Genomic DNA, 20,155 nt, shown 5'->3' with positions numbered 1-20,155 from the left:
ATAGTGCTTTACTTACATTATTCCTCTGAAACCACAAATAACCTAAAAAAGAGATTCAAAAGCTCACTTTACAGAGAAGAACCCTGAGGCAAAGAGAAATTAAGTCATGGTTTCTGCCAACAAGGAACGGCGTCCACAGAAAGCACCTATGCCAATTCCCTGTCTCCAGTGTTGACCACAGCTAAGCCACAGCACACAGACTCCAACCAAACTCTCACCCTCCTTCTCAAAAGAAAACAAAAACAAAAGCATCGCCATGGTATAAGGAAATGAGCACTATATGGAGGGCCATGAGACTCTATTACAGTCCTGGCTACGCCACCAACAAGCTGAATGGCTATCTCTCGGCCTTTATTTTCTAAGAGGTGAAAGGAAGATGGGTACATGGTGGGTAGATGGGAAGGAAGAGGGATTAGAAAATCTCTGAGGCCTTCCACTCCAAAGGGAATTATCTGCTAAGGTAAGAAATGATGTTTCCATATACCCCATTCAGGAAGTTCACTTTCCATCAATGAGTTCCCTTCTTTTTAAGTTATTATTTACATAAGGCTTGCCATGTAACACTGTGCTGAATATCTAATATAATACACCTCTCATTTAATCTGCACAAAAATCCTGCCAGATAGATACCATACCCCTTTTTCATACTACTGAGCCAAGTCACTGTCAGTGTGAGTAACTTGTCTTACAGACACAAAACTAGGAATCAGAAGTGCCAGGGCTTAAAACCAGACTTATCTGACTCCATAACCTGAGTTCTCTCTGACTATGCTGAACTGCTTGGCCTAGGATGGACCAATCCGGAATGTTTTTACCTAACGTTAACTGTGATGGTGGTCTTCCCTCAGGCTCAGTTGGTAAGGAATCCGCCTGCAATGCAGGAGACCCCAGTTAGACTCCTGGGTTGGGAAGATCCACTGGAGAAGGGAGAGGCTACCCACTCCAGTATTCTGGCCTGGAGAATTCCATGGACTGTATAGTCCATGGGGTCACAGAGAGTCGGACGTGACTGAGCAACTCTCACTTTCACTTCACTTTCAACTGTCATGGCATCAGCTTAAAAAGGGAGGCTAAACAAGAGGGACTCGCTATTTTAAAATAACTCTTGGTGGAGGGAACTTGAAACTTGTTCAATTAGAACTTAAGCCTCAGATATATTCATGAACTAACTGTCTTTTCTTGAAAAGAATGTCTACCAATTTTAGAGAAAGCATTTAAACTAAGAAGCACTTTAAGTTGTTGCTTTTGAAAGATCCAGAAAGTAAAAGCCGGGGGAAAGAGATTAGAGGAGGAAAGGGATGGACTATGAAATGACTGACCTGCTGGGAAAAAAAAAAAACTAGGGTTGGAGACAGCAGAATTATAATCTTGACATTAGACCCATACGGATTATTACTTTTGATATCATCATAGCCAAATGGAATGAAAATAGAAGAGGGAGAAAAATCTCAGTGGGTATTGCAATTTAAATTTGCCATGTAAGCTAATACTGTATACTTAGAGACTGAGCAGACAGGGTGGTTGGTGGCCCCGAGTATGTGCAGGCGTTGCTGTGCCAGCTAACCAAAGCAGACATTCATTAGAGCTAAAATGTAGATTTCCATTTCTTGGCATCTGACATGGGCTCTTTCCTTGGAAAGAAATGTCAATTTGGCCAAAAGTGTGAAACCTGCAATAAAAGCATTGGGACTGTGGATTTCATCTCGTCTGCACATTCCCACCCCTTTCTTTCCTTCTCTGGAAATGCAGTCGCAACCTGGGGTGCTGAATGGAGAGGTGACAGGGGAACTGATTAGGACACGGATGCTGAAAAGGCGGGTAAGGAGCTGCGGGAGGGGACATTGGACTCCCAAATCCTCTATTTTCTTTTGGCTTTCAATTACCATTTTCTCTTGCCTTGAAACGGCCCAACACAAGACACCAACCACAATTACTGTTTTGTGCAGGGCCTGAACAATGGCAGCTTCCGAACCCTTGGCAGTTCCTGCTCACTGTACGAGTGCTGGGTGCTCACCCACAGAGTCTGTGGGTAGTATGATAAAACTCAGCTCCCGAGGCAAGGCAGGGAAGAGGCCTCTGCTACTTGAAAATTTCACTCTGTTTATTTCTTTTGTTCAATAGACTGGAAAGACTATGACGACAGAGCGCCCAGACACAAGGGACAGAGTGAAGTTTTGGAAGGTCTGCTGCAGCAGGTCCGAGCCCTTCATCAGCATTATAGTTGCCGGGGTAAGGATAAAAATCTCCTCCGGGCCATCGACTGAGGTCTCGGTGGCGCCGGTAATTTTAGCAGCTTCCTAACTGGGTCATACCTTCTCATTCATCAAGGAGGGAGAGAGATATTAATATTTGTACATCTGGAATCACTTTACAGCACTATCTTGCTTTAACCCTTGAGAAGAGACTCTCCCTTCCTTCCCTTCCTTTTTCTTTCACACCCTCACTCCATAGGAACAGTTTGCAAACAAGTACAGGAAAAATAGCAACTGCCACTAGTTTTATTTAAACTGCACCTTCACAGAACCTCTCAGTGTGCGGGGTCTTTGGGATGCTCACCCTCAAACTTTTCACCTGCAACAAAAATTCTCTGAGCATGCCTGTGGAAGCTCAACCAAATTGTATCAGCAAACTTTTGTGTATGTTTATAATACAGTTTACATGCAATTTCACATTCAATATCTCTTTTCATCCTCATTTTGGAAATTATCACTGAGGCTAAGTGGCTTGACCAAGGTCAAAATGCCAAGAAGAAACAGAACCAAGATACCAATGTAGGCTTTCTGTCTCCAAGCCAGTATTCTTGTTACAGCTCATTTTTGTGTCCCACTCTTACATCAAGACTGGGCACTGGCTTTTAATCTCATCCTGAATTTTAATCTTTCCCTGCACTATTGCTCATGAGAAAGTAGAGCACACCTTCTCTAGATCTAGACGTAGCTAACTATACCCAGAAAATCTCTGAGAAGCTTTAAAAAGATTATTTTCTACTTGGGCTGTTCAAACAGGACAGGGTCAGGTTTCTGATCTGTGTGATGATTTGTGGAGCAGGCACTTAGTTTTATTTGGAGAATTAAAAGTTCCATAAAGTTTTCATTTTCCATGCTCCTTCACCCATCAGATCTCTAACTGCATTGTACTCTCTAGAATAGGGCACTGCTGGACCAGCTAGGTTAGAAATCTATGGTTGAACTAAGAAATGCTAAACGGGTTTTGACTGGGTATAAGGAAATCATATTAAGCACTAGCAAAAGTTGTTCCCAGTTGCTATATAGCTATGACAACAGAGCCGTTAAGAAATGCCAGCTATAGCTAGAAATGAGCGAAAGTGTTTGCAAGAAAATCATGTTCTAATGAGTGGTTGGTTCATTAGGAGATTTGAATATGCATGGAAGTATCCTGAGAAGGAAACCCAAGTGGAATTTCATTCTTGGATCTCTAGGAAAACTTTAGCCAGACAAGAGCCTTCAACATTCCACATTGGCCAAAATACCCTCAGTTCTCAGTTATCCAGGGTCCATTTAACCAAGCCATGCATTACCTAGGCTCATTTCTCTTCTTCTGCCTTTCCATCATTTCCCTGTCCTTCAGCTCCTGCATGGCATGCAAAAATGATAAAGCAATTGGATAGATTTTTCTTTGCAATTCATAAGCCATTTTGTGTTTTCTGATAAAGATCAGAGGGGGAAAGCTAAAACTACTCATGGAATGAGGGATTGTTTTTTCTATTATCTGAGGATTTAGATGCTCTCTCCAATACTACTGGGTTACAGTCCAATAATCAGAAAATGATTGTCTTGACAGCCCAGTTATTTCTATAGTTGCCATTCAACTTTTATCATGTACATATTTTCCCCCCACAGGGATATAAATATACACATAGCATCAAGCAAGATTTAAGTAAGGCATTAAGTAGAATTCCCAAAAGAGAAGAGTATTTTTATATTGAAATGAACATTGGATATTTAAACAGTACCTAAAGTGTGTTCCAAAGAAGAGTGGTTGCATAATTTGCTCAGCTGAAAGAGGGTCTCCAGTCAAGTAAATGGGATTGTTACATTATATATCCCTTTATTGGAAATCTAAAATAGACATTAAAGACTCTGATAAAAAGACATTTTGAATTTGGTTAAGCAAGCATTTTCCAAACTTATTTGGCCATTGTAAAACCTTTTTTACAGAATTAGGGTTCCAAGGTACAAACTTTGAGGAACATTGACCTGTCATACACCAGGGTAAAACAAATGATCTTCCAAGATGATACAACATAAATCTTTCTAAGTCTAAAAGGATAAAAGAAGGATAATTAGGTATTGTATACAGAAAACCACAAAACTTTTGTTTAAAATACTCAAGTACATTGATACTATGTGGTTTACAACTTTCATAATTAGAAAAAACAATTATTTAAAATCCCATTTTTACAACTTACTGTGCATACTTAAGAAAAGCATTTAACCTCTCTGAGCCATAACTTCCCTATCAGAAAAAGCCAGCATAATGATATCCATCTGAAGGACTGTTTTAAGAGTTAAACCAGATAATGGATTAAACTCATCTGGCATAGTGTAGGCACTTGGCAAACTCTAGCTTATTTTTTTCCATTGTTCTTCCAATTGAAGAATGGAGCACTCTCCATCCTCAGCACTTTATATGTCCTAGAATTAAAGTGGAATCACTGACTCCATTGTAATGAGCCTGTAGTACTTAATAAACACACAGCATATTCTAAATGCAGAATTAATAACAAAACATTCCTTCTCCTACCAAAGCCCCACACAGAAGATACCAAAACCCACATTAATTTCTTTATTTTTGGCTAAAGAACTGGCCACAGCTAATTCACATCTTTAGAGATGGAAATTCAGTGGCGATATTGCATGGCCTTGATTGTTCACAAGGTTAATGCCCCGACATACATAATGAAATATAAAGAAGTCAACTGTGTTCACTAAAGCAGTCCCCTACAGGAGTGAATTTCAATTATTTTCCAATTTTTCAACTGGCAAACATTAACTGAAACATTGTCTACTATGTGTTAGGTGCTAGATGTACTGGTATGAATAAAATAAACTCTCTATGCTCTAAGCACTTAAAAACTAAAGATCAGCTGCATTCAGAGTCCAGAAAACTAACCATTGCTCCAGAATTCTGAACTAAGCAAAAACAGAATAGAAGCCACAGTGTTCTTGGGAGAGAAGTGAGCTTAGATCTTGTAGCAGTCTGGTGACTCAGACAGTAAAAAAAAGTCTGCCTGCAATGCAGAAGACCTGGGTTCGATCCCTGGGTCAGGAAGATCCTCTGGAGAAGGGAATGGCTACCCTCTCCACTATTCTTGCCCGGAGAATTTCATAGACGAGAAGCCTGGTGGGTTACAGTTCCTGGGGTTGCAAAGGGTCGGACACAACTGGGTGACTAATACTTTCACTTTCATCAGTCAAGATGGGCTGTGTCATGCTGCAGTACCCAAATGAACTGCAAAATATTTATTTCTCCCATGTGCTACTACTATATGTCTGTCACTGGTCAGCTGAGGGCTGGCTATCCATCAGTCCTGTCATGATACTCCTTCTAGAAATATTTGTCAGAACCCATGGGGGAAAAAAGACACTTGAAGGTCTCATATGGACAAGACTAACATTCACACTCAAAATCCATCGGCAAAACTGGTCACATGGCCCCAACCCAACCACAAGAGCTCCAAGAAGTGTAATTCTACTATTTGTCCAAACTGGAGATCTGGAATATTTGACATTTTCATGGGCCCCTTCCCCAGCTAGTAGCAGCATTTCTCATTTTCTTTTTAGCCTAATTTTTTTTTAGTTTAGTCTTCATTTTTAATTAAGTTATACATGACTGTACTCTGAAGCCAGATTTATGTGGGTTCAAACACAGGCTGAACATTTACAAAGTTGTGTGATCTTAAGTAAATTTCCACCTTCTCTATACCTCACTTTGCTCACTTATAAAATGCAAATAAGAATTATGTAAATCTGTCAGTTATTTGAGAACTGAATGACTTAAAATAAATAAAGCATTAAGAAAAGTTTTATTATTAAAGAAAAAGCAATTTCTCCCATCATCTGTTTTTTATTCCCTAAAGGCTCAATTATTTTGATGTTTTTTCCTCTATCTCTAAATAACAGGGTTATATTGCTAATTCCTGATTTTTAAAAATTATAGTTACTATTTCACTAAGGAAGATGATTATTTCTTTTTTATCCCTCCACTCTCTTACAAGCATATATAATTCCTACCCCCTTATCTTCCTTACCCCCCAGAGAAGAGAATGGCAATGCATTCAAGTATTCTTGCCTGGAGAATCCCATGGACAAAGAAGCCTGGTGGGCTATAGTCCACGGGGTTACAAAGATTTGACATGACTGAGTGACTAAGCACGCATACACCCTCCTAATATTGTAATTTTAATAAGATCAATATTTATTGCTAATGTTATAATGATCATATAAATTTTATGATCATTTTCCTTTCCTAGATAAAATTTTATTTCCCCTGTAGATAATACTTAACTTTTATTATGTGTTTTTTTATCTTTCCATGTTATAACTAACTAATCCCCAAGCTACTCTCCAATTTCATCAATTTTCTCTCAGTACAATCAGATACATAAGTATTGTTTCGAGTGCACCTTCTTAAAGAAACCTCTCATAGAGTCCTCTAACCTGCTCCAGTTTAGACTGGTTACTGGATGCCCCCGTGTCTGTTAAATAGCTGTCACTCCAGGATCTCCTTTCATCACCATATTGAGGATTCTTCTTGCCACTCTCCAATATTGGAATTCCTCTGTTTACCATCTCTTCCTTTTTCTGGGGTTTGTCTGTCATTGGTGGAGCCTTTCCTCTAGTAACTTCCTCATAGGATACTTGGGAGCTAATTTTTAGATACATTAAGTGTCTGGAGATTTATTTATTTTATTTAATATTTATTTAAGGATTTAGATACATGTAGAATTCTCAACTGAAATAATTTTCCTTCATATTCATCATTTTCAAGCCTTCAGTGCTGAAAAGTCTGACACTATTCTGATTCCAAAAGTTTTATATGAAAGCTACTTTTTCCTGCCCTGGAAGTTTTTAAGCTTTCTTTATAACTTCACTATTCTAAAATTTCACTGCTATGTCCCTTTGAGTGGCTCTTTTTGTCTGTTGTGCTGCACATTTGGCAAGCCCTTTCAATATGGAAACTTATAGCTTTCAATTATGGGATATTTTCTTAAATTATTTCTTTAATTATTTCTTCCCCTCCTTTTGCTCTGCTCTCTCCTATGAGAACCCTAATTCAGATACTTGAACCTCATAAACCAGCCCCATTTGTTTTTTTCGTCTCCTACATTTCATGTTCCTTTGCGCCACTTTCTTGCAGATTCCCCCAATTTTGCTTCTTAGTTGGCTTTTCAGGCTTCAATAACATATTTCCAGTTTCTGATGCTCTCTGTTGTTCTCTGAAAATTTCTCTTACAGACGCTTATCTTTTTTACAAGGATGCAAAGTCTTTGCTTGTCTCTCAGGCTACTAATGATTGGCTTTTTTTCATTTTGTGTTTTCTTTTTTCAACATAGACTCCTCTCTAAACTGCTCTTTTGCTTGTTTTTGGCCTGTGCTTTTTCTGTTATATGTTATCCAAACTGCCTAGTGATCCTTGTATATGTGCTCAGATTTAAGAGAAGAGAACTCAGTAGCTGTTGAGAAGCTTTGAACACAAGGATGGGGCTCTTAAACACACCACTGTAGAGTGATCCAGCATAGCCTTATCTTTAGGAAAGTAATAAAGCCAATGTCAGAATCTTTAGGTGTATTCTTATGCTAATCAGAGCCTCCACAGACACTATTTCCAGTGTTCTGCCTGGAGGATAGAAGTTTGAGTCCCAGTGTTCCCAGAGGCCAGTGGGGAAATATGCTGTAAGGAAGCTTTCATTTAATCCACTTGTTTTGAGTACATACCACTCCCTCCTTCCATTTATAACCATACATCATGTCTTTCACACCAAAGAGCTCTGTTTCTTCTTTCCTGAAATTAAGCTACCATCTTTCATCTAGAATGGGGAAGGGATAGGGAAGGCTATCTAGATCTCTAACTACTTCTTAAACAGATTTCAACAAAACCTCCTCATTTTAGCTCCACATTCATCATTCACTTCTAGCAATGTATGATGCCCATGGGGTGAGTCATGTTACTTTTCAACTTTCTCCACTGTTGGCCGAGGATTCATCTTCCTCAACTCTACTAAATCCCTCTGTCCATCTGCTTCCTAGCTACCAAAATTCACTTGCTTTTATCTCCTTTCCTATCTCTTTGTCTTTATAGATTTATATCCCTTCTTCTTTTTTAAATCTCTTAAGCAAGAGAATTCCAGAAAAACATATATTTCAACTAGAAAAGGTCGGTTTTCATTTCAATCCCAAAGAAAGGCAATGCCAAATAATGTTCAATCTACTGCACAATTGCACTCATCTCACACACTAGCAAAGTAATGCTCAAAATTCTCCAAGCCAGGCTTCAACCGTATGTGAACGAAGAACTTCCAGATGTTCAAGCTGGATTTAGAAAAGGCAGAGGAACCAGAGATCAAATTGCCAACATCCACTGGATCATTGAAAAAGCAAGAGAATTCCAGGGAAATATCTGCTTCATTGACTATGCCAAAGCCTTTAACTGTGTGGATTACAACAAACTGTGGAAAAGTCTTCAAGAGATGGGAATACCAGACCACCTGATCTGCCTCCTGAGAAACCTATACGCAGGTCAAGAAACAACAGAACTGGACATGGAACATCAGACTGACTGCATATTAGGGAAGGAGTATGTCAAGACTGTATACAGTCACTCCACTTTAACATATGCAGAGTACATCATGCGAAATGCTGGGTTAGATGAAGCACAAGCTGGAATCAAGACTGCCAGGAGAAATATCAATAACCTTAGATATGCAGATGACCCCGTCCTTATGGCAGAAAGCAAAGTGGAACTAAAGAGCCTCTTGATGAAGGTGAATGAGGAGAGTGAAAGAGCTGGCTTAAAACTCAGCATTCACAAAATGAAGATCATGGCATCCAGTCCCATTACTTCATGGCAAATAGATGGGGAAACAATGGAAACAGTGACAGACTTTGTTTTGTTGGGCTCCAAAATTACTGCAGATGGTGAATGCAGCTATGAAATTAAAAGATGCTTCCTCCTTAGAAGAAAAGCTATGAACAGCCTAGGCAGCCATGTTAAAAAGCAGTGACTTTGCCGACAAAGGTCCATCTAGTCAAGGCTATGGTTTTACCAGTAGTCATGTATGGATGTGAGAGTTGAACCATAAAGAAGGCTGAGTGCTTAAGAATTGATGCTTTTGAATTGTGGTATTAAAGAAGACTCTTGAGAATCCCTTGGACAGCAAGGAGATCAAACCAGTCAATCCTAAAGGAAATCAACCCTGAATATTCGTTGGAAGGACTGATGCTGAGGTTGAAGCTTCAGTACTTTGGCCACCTGGTGCAAAGAGCTAACTCATTAGAAAAGACCCTGATGCTAGGAAAGACTGAAGGCAGGAGGAGAAGGGGATGACAGAGAATGAGATGATTGGACAGCATCACCAACTCGATGGACATGAGTTTGAGCAGGCTGGAAGCCTGGCGTGCTGCAGTCCATGGGGTCGCAGAGTCGGACACGACTGAACAACTGAACAACAACTCTGCTTTTAGTAAGGTTTGGAAGAGAGTAGCATGTGATGAATATGTTCAATATGCTCCCTTTAATCACAAGTCCCAGCAGCGGTTCAAGCAGGATATGACCAGCCATTCATGTTCAAGTTAGAAGAAAATGCTTTTGCTTTGTCCTGGCAGGACTAACCACTATCAGCACAAGGGAACCCGGCATGAGAGCTTGCATCAGTCAGCTCATTCCCAACTTCTCCTCTAGGATCATAGGCAGAACCACACTGGGCCTCAGGCACAGGCCATCTGCCCAGGTTTCCATGTCTAAGAGCAGTGACAGACTGTTCTCATCCCCAGTAACATGTCTGTCAAGAGTTTGGTGATGATCCCAACAACTTCATCTTCCATTCATTAATTATACTTAAGAATTAAAGCAATGATCATCTAGGTCAGCTCTAGGGAGCACTCTTTGCAAATACTGTTACAGGAAATCTATTACTTTTTTTTTTTAACTGAAGTATAATTGCTTTACAATGTTTTGTTGGTTTCTGCCGTACAGCAACATGCATCAGCCATAAATATACATATGTCCCCTCCCTCCTGAACCTCGCTCCCACCCCCTACCCCATCTACTCCTCTAGGTTATCACAGATAGCACGAGATAACCTATCACTAGGTTATCACTGAGCTCCCTGTGTTATACACCAACTTCCCACTAGCTGTCATTTTACATCTGGTAATGTATATGTTTCAATGCTACTAGTTTTATCAGTGAGAGCTCCAGACTGTAAATAAAAGAGCTAAACAGAAGCAATGGATGATTTGCTCATCACAGTAACCACAGAACCTAACATATAGTGGTGTCCCAATAAATATTTTTCAGTGAATAAATGTGTTCATCTGGGTACCGGTTTTTGTAGACAAACCACTTAACCTATCTCAGTATTTTCTTCTGAATAATGAAGATGTTAACCATGCCTACAGCTATTTTTGTAAGCCAACATACACTCTGGGCAAAAAAAAAAAAAACTACCCCAGAATATTAGCAATGGTTGTGCTAAAGTGGCAAGATGGCATGTGTGGGGTGTTATTCCTTTTCTATGCTCCAGACTTCCTGTAATGTGCCTATATTAATTTTATAATGAAAAAAAAAATCAATGGAATATGTAGTCTAATAAGAGTTTTGCCAACATTGAGAAGTGTGTGAATATTAAAAGGCAATATGTGCTGGGGACAAAAGTTGATTCTATTTATTTTTATTCCACCTCATGATAAATAAGGAGGATATAAACAGAACACCAGAGTGATTTCCCCTGGAGTTATAAACGTTACTCATTTTCAACATTTTTGAGGAGCTATTCACTAACTGAGTTAACTACTGGCATCTCAAGATACAGAAGCTCCTAGACAGAGTGAATGAGCTGAGTCCCTCTGAAACTGAACATAAGTGCACTGAGAGGACAGGGGAGAGAAAGGCAGAAAGATGGGAGGAAGGCGCTGAGAGCGCTCTTCTTCCAGTGAAGTTTACACTGTACTTTGTTCTGTGTTCCAGAAAGTTCAAAAGTGCAAACCTCGGGCCGCAAGCCGTCAGTCTCCAGGAGCCTGAAACACCTATTCCATTCCTCAAACAAGTTTGTGAAGACCTTGAAACGGTGGGTCCTTTGTAGTTTTTCCAGGAAGTCTTAGCATCTCAGGAATCTACTGATTTTGGTTCTGAGTGGAAACTTGGTAAATATTGCTGTTTTATTATTAAAAGAATATAAAATTCACCTTTTTTTTGAGAATCTGGACAAAAGAATTATTTCTTTGAATTCTAGCCAATAAATTTGTGATACTTAACAAGAATATTTTCATAAGTATATTTTAAATTATCATTTATCATGCCCAAAAATACTATTTCTATGATTCAGGCTTGGAGAAGATGGTTGAGGACAATTTTTATTTTGCTTTTTCTTTTCAGGGGACTCTACATAGCTGTTATATTTTATTACAAAGACAATATGTTAGTCACCAATGAAGATCAAATACCGATTGTTGAAATAGATGACTCTCACACGAGTTCCATTACACAAGATTTTCTGTGGTTCACAAAGGTATCCTGAGTTCTAATTTTATTCTTCCCCACTTTGCACCAACAGTACCTCACATAAATCTCTAAAACTTTAGTTGAGAAGTTGAGGAATCTCCAGTGATCAAAATATTGGAGTGGGAGTAAATTATCTCAATGGTCTCTTTCTGGCCTGATATGCCCTTTGTCATTAAAAATGCCAAAATAGTATCTACACATTTTCAGAGCAAAGAAGCTTCCATCCTGTCAGATTGTATCTCCAGTATTCTGAGTTATGGGATCATTTGGCAAAGACTAAAATGGGGATCTGATTGTTTCATTAACATTCAGATCTTTTTCCAGTTGGACAGAGATCAAAAAGTTGTTTTGCATGTATCTGAAAATGGACTGGAGAACAAACATCAGGTGTCAGGTTTCCTCCTGACTGCTTTGCTTTGATGCCACAACCTAAATCATGCGCTGGCTTGAATGATGATATGACCTCGTGACTTCTTTTGCAGCTGTCTTGTATGTGGGAAGATATAAGGTGGTTGAGGCAAAGCATACCTATCTCCATGTCCTCGTCCACAGTACTACAAACTCGGCAGAAGATGCTTGCAGCAACAGCCCAGCTACAGGTGAGAGGCCAGGTCTCAACCTAGCCCTCCAAGGAAATTTTGGAAACACATGTTAGTTAAGTTGCCAACCCTACCTGGAAAGGGAAAGGGCGGGCTCCTTGCTGTTTTAGATCCTTAGACATATGAAGTCGTCTTGGATGCTCTGAGCTGCATACCTGTCTTTGTAGTGAACCTGTGCTTTTGGCACTCTCCTGGGAGAGGAACAGAGGTTTATCTTGAAGAATCTAGAAGTAAACAAGGAGTAAAGAGACCTGAATTCTGGATCTGATGTTCACCAGTCAACTCATTTCTGCTTTCTGGATCTGAGTTTCATCATTTGCACAATAAGAGTCTGATTAGCTCTCTTGATGAATTCTGGATGTTTTGGCATCCTGTGGATCTATATGAGTGTACGGAGATGGAAAAAGAGATGCTCAGATATTTTAAGGAGTTTCTTGGCTTGATGTTTATGGGAAAACAAATGTATCTGCATACATTTTTGATAATTAAAAGAACAAAACAAAAAAACTCTTAAAGACTTACCTTTCATTCTGAATTTAACCCTTCTGTACTATTAACCCAATCAGATCATATCTCCAAGCCCTGCAAGAATCTTTGTCGGTTACAGAGCTCCTCTTAGAAATGGCATTGAATTCTAACCAGGCATTTCTGGGTTTCCCTTTCATTGTTTTGTTTTTGTTTCAGTATTATCTGAATTTGTGGTTCTTAGCACAGGAAAACCTCTGCTACACAGAATTAGGATCTTTAAAGTATCGATGAGGCTTCATCAGTGATGGGTTGTTGACGTTGTTCAGTCGCTGGGTCGTGTACAACTCTCTGTGACCCCATGGACTGCAGCACGCCAGGCTTCCCTGTCCTTCATATCTCCCGGAGTTTGCTCAAACTCGTGTCCACTGAGTCAGTGATGCCATCCAACCATCTCATCCTCTGTCACCCCCTTCTCCTCTGGCCCTCAATCTTCCCCAGCATCAGGGTCTTTTCTAATGTTTCAGTTCTTCACATCAGGTGGCCAAAATATTGGAGTTTCAGCACCAGTTCTTCCAATAAATATTCAGGGTTTATTTCCTTTAGGATTAACTGATTTGATCTCCTTGCAGTCCAAGGGACTCTGAAGAGTCTTCTCCAGAACCACTGTTTGAAAGCATCAATTCCTGGTGGCTCAGACAGTAAAAAATCTGCCTGCAATGCAGAAGACTCAGCTTCAATCCTTGGGTCAGGAAGATCCCCTGGAGAAAGGAATGGCAAGCCACTCCAGTATTCTTGCCTGGACAATTCCATGGACAGAGGAGCCTGGTGGGCTACAGTCCAGGGGTTCGCAAAGAGTGGGACATGACTGAGCAAAGAACACTTTCACTTACAGTGATAGGTATCTACCTACAAAGCTGCAAGTTACATAAACCCCAGAAATACATATAACAGGAATCTGCATAAGCTGTGTTTGGCCAGGCGATATCATCCAAAGCTAAAAAGAGAGTCATAATAACAAAAATTTTCTACAGCTTCATCCCTACCTGCAATTACAGGAATTTCATTTCTTGACCCATGCAATAATTTGACTCCTTGCAATAATAATTATTGTCTTGATATTATAATAAATTCCGAAAAGTAACTCTTCAACCTCCTGTGCTATATTCCACTGCACAGGCGGCTCACTGCCTTGTGTATTCAGTTCAGTTCAGTCACTCAGTCATGTCCACTCTTTCTGACCCCACGGACTACAGCACACCAGGCCTCCCTGTCCATCACCAACTCCCAAAATTTACTCAAACTCATGTCCATTGAGTTCGTAATGCCATCCAACCATCTCATCCTCTGTCGTCCCCTTCTCCTCCCGCCTTCAATCTTCCCCAGCATCAGGGTCTTTTCCAATGAGTCAGTTCTTCACATCAGGTGGCCAAAGTATTGGAGTTTCAGCTTCAGCATCAGTTCTTCCAATGAATATTCAGGGTTGATTTCGTTTAGGATGGACTGGTTGGATCTCCTTGCAGTCCAAGGGACTCTCAAGAGTCTTCTTCAACACCACAGTTTTAAAGCATCAATTCATCAGTGCTCAGCTTTCTTTATAGCCCAACTCTCACCTCCATACATGACTACTGGGAAGACCATAGCTTTGACTGTACAGACCATTGTCGGCAAAGTAACGTCTCTGCTTTTTCACATGCTGTCTACTTTGGTCATAGCTTTTCTTCCAAGAAGCAAGCATCTTTTAATTTCATGGCTGCAGTCACCATCTGCAGTGATTTTGGAGCCCAAAAAAATAAAGTATGTCACTGTTACCATCTATTTGCCATGAAGTGATGGGACCAGATGCCATAATCTTAGTTTTCTGAGTGTTGAGTTTTAAGCTAACTTTTTCACTCTATTCTTTCACTTTCATCAAGAGGCTCTTTAGTTCGTCTTTGCTTTCTGCCATAACGGTAGTGTCATTTGCATATCTGAGGTTATTGAAATTTCTCCCGGCAATCTTGATTCCAGTTTGTGCTTCATCCAGCCTGGCATTTCTCATGATGTACTCTGCATATAAGTTAAATAAGCAGGTTGACAATGCACAGCCTTGATGTACTCCTTTCCCAATTTGGAACCAGTCTGTTATTCCATGTCCAGTTCTAAATGATGCTTCTTGACCTGCATACAGATTTCTCAGGAGGCAGGTCAGGTGGTCTGGTATTCCTATCTCTTTAAGAATTTTCCAGAATGTGTTGTGATCCACACAGTCAAAGGCTTTGGCATAGTCAATAAAGCAGAAGTAGATGTTTTTCTGCTTTTGATGATCCAATGGATGTTTGCAACTTGATCTCTGCTTCCTCTGCCTTTTCTAAATCCAGCTTGAACACCTGGAAGTTCACAGTTCATGTACTGTTCAAGCCTGGCTTGGAGAATTTTGAGTATTACTTTGCTAGTGTGTGAGATAAGTACAATTGTGCAGTAGTTTAAACATTCTTGGGCATTGCCTTTCTTAGGGACTGGAATGAAAACTGACCTTTTCCAGTCCTGTGGCCACTGCTGAGTTTTCCAAATTTGCTGGCATATTGAGTGCAGCACTTTCACAGCATCATCTTTTAGGATTTCAAGTAACTCAACTGGAATTCCATCACCTCCACTAGCTTTGCTTGTAGTGATGCTTCCTAAGGCCCACTTGACTTTGCATTCCAGGATGTCTGACTCTAGGTGAATGATCACACCATCATGGTTATCTGGGTCATGAAGATCTTCTGTGTATTTTGGCCACCTCTTCTTAATATCTTCTGCTTCTGTTAGGTCCATATCATTTCTGTCCTTTATTGTGCCTATCTTTACATGAAATTTTCCCTTGGTATCTCTAATTTTCTTGAAGACATCTCTAGTCTTTCCCATTCTATTGTTTTCCTCTATTTCTTTCATTGAACGCTAGGGAAGTCTTTCTTATCTCTCCTTGCTATTCTTTGAAACTCTTCATTCAAATGGATATACCTTTCCCTTTCTCCTTTGTCTTTAACTTGCGTCTTCAGTAAGATCTTAAAAAAAAAGTGCCTCAATTTCAACTCACTCTTTTTTTAATTAATTTATTTAATTGGAGGATAATTACAATATTGTGATTTTTTTTTTCCATACATCAACATGAATTGGCCAGAGGTATAGATGTGTTCCCCCCATCCTGATTCCCCCTCCTACCTCCCTCCCCACTCTATGCCTCTGCGTTATCCCAGAGCACCAGCTTTGGGTGCCCTGCTGTTTATATATGGAATTTAGAAATACAATAACTGTGATCCTGCATGCAGGGCAGCAAAGGAGTCATAGATATAAAGAATAGAATTTGGACTCAGTGGGAGGAGGCAAGGGTGGGATGATTAAGAGAATAGCATGAAACATATACATTACCATATGTAAAACAGATGATGACCAGTGCAAATTGAACTCACTCTTGATTGCATAATCTTCTCCTTCAACTCAAGATGTTCTTGGAGCTGGGCCATGATGACTGTGCTAAATTCAAAGAGGCTCTTCCTTTCATCACTGACCAGCTATAGTTGGACTAAGCCACTGTACTGCAAAAACAGCTCTTTGTTTAGGATAAACTTCATTCTCAGTAGCCCCTTGGTCCCTTAGTAAAGTTCTTTCTCAGGAGTCCTTAGTGGACCCTCCCATTTGCCTACCATACAACCCAGGCATGTTTAGATTACAGACTAAACAACTTTAGAATTTCAAATGGGGCTCTTTATGTTAGGTTTATTACAGTCTTCCCAGAACATCTTCATCTAACATCTGAGAAGGACTAGGCTGTCACAAGTCACTGCATTTAAACACTGAGGGGCTAGAGAGAAGCCATAATGGTCAGTGTGCCCTATTCAACTATTACTTCCATTGAAATAGCGCTTGGATTTGGTCCCCCAATGTACCGGCCCGCATCACTTTTCATAATGCATCTGCCCTCTTCTGAGGTCATTTTCCTCTTTGTCTAACTTAGATTATTTGGCCCATCATAATTACCCCCTTGAAAATCCTCTAAATTTCTGGCCACTCTCTCCCTCCACATTATTTATTTGGAAAAGATCCAAGCCTGGATGAATCTAACACGCATTCACTACACTGAAGCAGTTGCATACTGCTGCATTAAAAAAATAATAAAATTACTAAACAGGGGCAGGGAGTATGATTGGCTTTATGTTTTATGTCATTACTACAATTCTCACGTATAATGTTACCTACTGATCATGTTCCATTTCTCTACTAAATTCACTTTCCCAAATTACAAGGCAACTATTTAAAACTTTCTCCATTCTACCACATCCCTTCCCCTTCCCCACACTTTCCATCCCCACATCAGGTGATAGTTTACTGTATAACTCATTAAGAAAATAAATGGGAAATAATTATTTGTCTACGACCAAATTGAAAAGCCTCCTTGCATTGACGCTACTTCCTCTTCCTTCCCCCCATTCCAACAGATAAAGTCTCACTCCTCTTACCAAAGGCTCATCTCTCACATGTGCTCTAGATTTCAGTTCGTCGCTCCCTTCTTCAACTACAATCACTCTTCTCCTTAGACCCAGACTTGAAAGAGTGGCCAACATCCTCTTTCTCTATTCATTTCCTCACTTCCCATTTAGTTCCAAGCTCTTTCCCTGACTTTTGTTATCATCATGCCTACCAAACTGCTCTCCCAGGCCACCAATAATCAGAGGCAGATGATGCTCATAAATCTTGAGCTCCAGGGTCCCTCACTTGTATGATGCCCTGTGGGTATGGGAGTTGTAGAGTGTTTAGGGAGGGGAAGTTGAGTTACAACCAGCAAGCATTTCTGGTAAACTGCCTAAAGAAAGGGCTTCCCAGGTGGATTGGTAGTAAGAAAATCTGCCTGCCAATGCAAGAGACACAGGATTGAATCCTTGGGTTGGGAGGATCCCCTGGAGAAGGAAATGGCCACACACTCCAGTATTCTTGCCTATAGCATTCCATGAACAGAGGAGTCTGGTGGGCTACAGTCCATAGGGTAGCAAAGAGTTGGACACAACTGAGCAACTGAGTATGCATGCATACCTAAAGAAATCCCAGATCAAAAATTCCAAATACTCCAGTATTGGGGGAGATTTTCTTTCTGAGTCTAAAATATTCACTTTTTTGTTTTAATGACTTCTACACCTAACCTTCATATTTGTAATTTTTTATTCTTTATCTTAAAAAGGGCCCCCCAAATTGTGTGGTGCTGGCCCCTAAAAAACTTGCATCCATCCCTCCAATGGTTTCAGTTTCACTAAATCTGATAGACACTTTTAAATCCTCTTTGCAGCTGACATCTCAGTAGCATTTGATACAATGGCCTTATTTATTTTAAAATTTTAAATTGCCACATCACTTGGCTTTCATGACTCGGCACTTTCCAGATTTTTCCAACTTCCTGGTCTGGCTCAGTCTCCTTTGCTAGCTTGAATGCTATTTCCTCTGATTAGAATCTGCTTTTGCTTCTTTGTCTCACTAATTCCTACATATCCTTCAGATCTCAGCTTCATTTTTTTTTTAATTAATTTATTTTTTATTGAAGGATAATTGCTTTACTCAGCTTCATTTTTATACTTCCTCGGGGAGCCTTTCTCTGATCTCCCAATTAAGTGAATCATTCACAGAGCACCTTGTATTCTTCATTCAGAATGGTGACCATAATCCCGTTTGTTAATAATTCATATCATTTTTGGTCAGTGTCAACTTGCACTGTGAGTCCCTGAGATCGTGTCTCCGTCTTGGCTATCACTGTATCCACCATGAGTGGCACGTGGCAGACCCTCTTTACCTACTACCTGGATAGACGCATTTATCAGCCCAACCTCTGCACCCCTCAAATCACACTGGAGGATGCTCTATCTAACCAAAGGGAAAAGGGGTTACAGAAATGTACCTCATGCCATAGTTACCGCCTGGATAGTCCTCTAGGCCCTCACAGTGACCAGTGCCTTGTAGTACTCAAAACAGTTACCCCTTACAGTGCCACAGCCAAAGCAATGACTGCTTAAATAATAGAAGTCACTGTCATCTTTTTTTTTTTTTTTGTAGGAAATATTGCCCAAGGTCCTTACTGATCTTTAAATGAAAATGTCTGGAAATACCGAAGCCACTCTTTTTTTTGGTGGGGAGGGGGAGGTGGGGGGGTGGGCAGGGGGTGACAGGGCACAGGAAAAACTTTACAGAAAAGGAAGAAATATACATTTGGGGAGATTTATATGTAATATTTTTAGTCTCTTTATTAAACTAACATTTCTTACAATGTTCAGAGAAAAAAGCATTTTTAAATAGCTTGATTGGCATCAGCCATACATAAACCCTGTTGCTTTACCTGTGGTATATTTCATTTTAGTCTCCTCCCATTTCCAGCATCACTACCACTGCCTCATTACTCCAGTTATATCAAAAGCTTCCAAAGTCATCCTCCTGCTTCCAGTCTTAACACCCTCCAATGCATTCTCCACACTCCTGCCAGAGTAGCCAATAAAAGGTTCTGACCATGTCATTCCATGGCTTACATTTTCTCAAGAGTGGCCCAGACATTTGACCATGGTACACACAGGTCTTCCTTGCCATCTTTCTCCCCCTCAGGGAGCTGTGAACAGCCCCCTGACTTACCTTCATCACAGCACTTACAAACCACTGTGCATTCTGAGCCTTATTTTCCAGTTTCTGCTCTATAGGGAGGCTCTTTAATACATGTTAATAAATAACAATCACAAAACAACAACTTTCATTTACCTAACAGAGTAAATGCCAGGCACTGTGCTAAGTTCTTTACAAACTATAATATCTTCACCACACCATAATGTGAAGTACTATTATTGGCATTCACTTAACACAGGATAAAACTGAGGCCTAGAAAAGGAAAATAACTTGTCCAGGGTTTCACAAATATGAAATAGCAGAGTATGGGTATAAACTCTGACATATATAACTCCACAGCCTGCATTTTTTCCCAATATTTCATCATCTTATTGTGTATTCATTTTACAAAAAGCAAACAAAATTGTGAAGAGAACAAATTATGTACATTATAGTCTAAAAAGAAAAAGTGAAAGTCTATTCTGCATCATTTGGAGTCTATTTAGTAATGAAGTGAAGTGAAGTGAAAAAGTCATTCAGTTGTGTCCAACTCTTTGCGATCCCATGGACTATACAGTCCATGGAATTCTCCGGGCCAGAATACTGGAGTGGGTAGCCTTTCCCTTCTCCAGGGGATCTTTCCAACCCAGGGATCAAACCCGGATCTCCTACATTGCAGGAGGATCCTTTACCAACTGAGCCACAAAGGAAGCCCAAGAATACTGAAGTGGGTAGCCTATCCTTTCTCCAGTGGA

The 20,155-nt window shown here is 40.1% G+C and overlaps 1 protein-coding gene across 1 annotated transcript in view; it reads left to right on the top strand.

The window, feature by feature from the left end:
• ANKFN1 (ankyrin repeat and fibronectin type III domain containing 1) overlaps window positions 1-20,155 on the top strand; it is a 371,327-nt gene that overhangs the window by 256,324 nt on the left and 94,848 nt on the right. The window contains exons 10-13 of the mRNA XM_043483529.1: window positions 2,122-2,229; window positions 11,209-11,308; window positions 11,617-11,749; window positions 12,225-12,341. Of these exons, the coding sequence (XP_043339464.1) occupies window positions 2,122-2,229; window positions 11,209-11,308; window positions 11,617-11,749; window positions 12,225-12,341 (458 nt within the window). The remainder of the gene's footprint in view (window positions 1-2,121; window positions 2,230-11,208; window positions 11,309-11,616; window positions 11,750-12,224; window positions 12,342-20,155) is intronic.

This window comes from Cervus canadensis, chromosome 1 (genome assembly GCF_019320065.1).
Source record: "Cervus canadensis isolate Bull #8, Minnesota chromosome 1, ASM1932006v1, whole genome shotgun sequence".
Classification (NCBI taxonomy): domain Eukaryota; kingdom Metazoa; phylum Chordata; class Mammalia; order Artiodactyla; family Cervidae; genus Cervus; species Cervus canadensis.
This window is presented reverse-complemented; position numbering and strand designations above follow the sequence as displayed.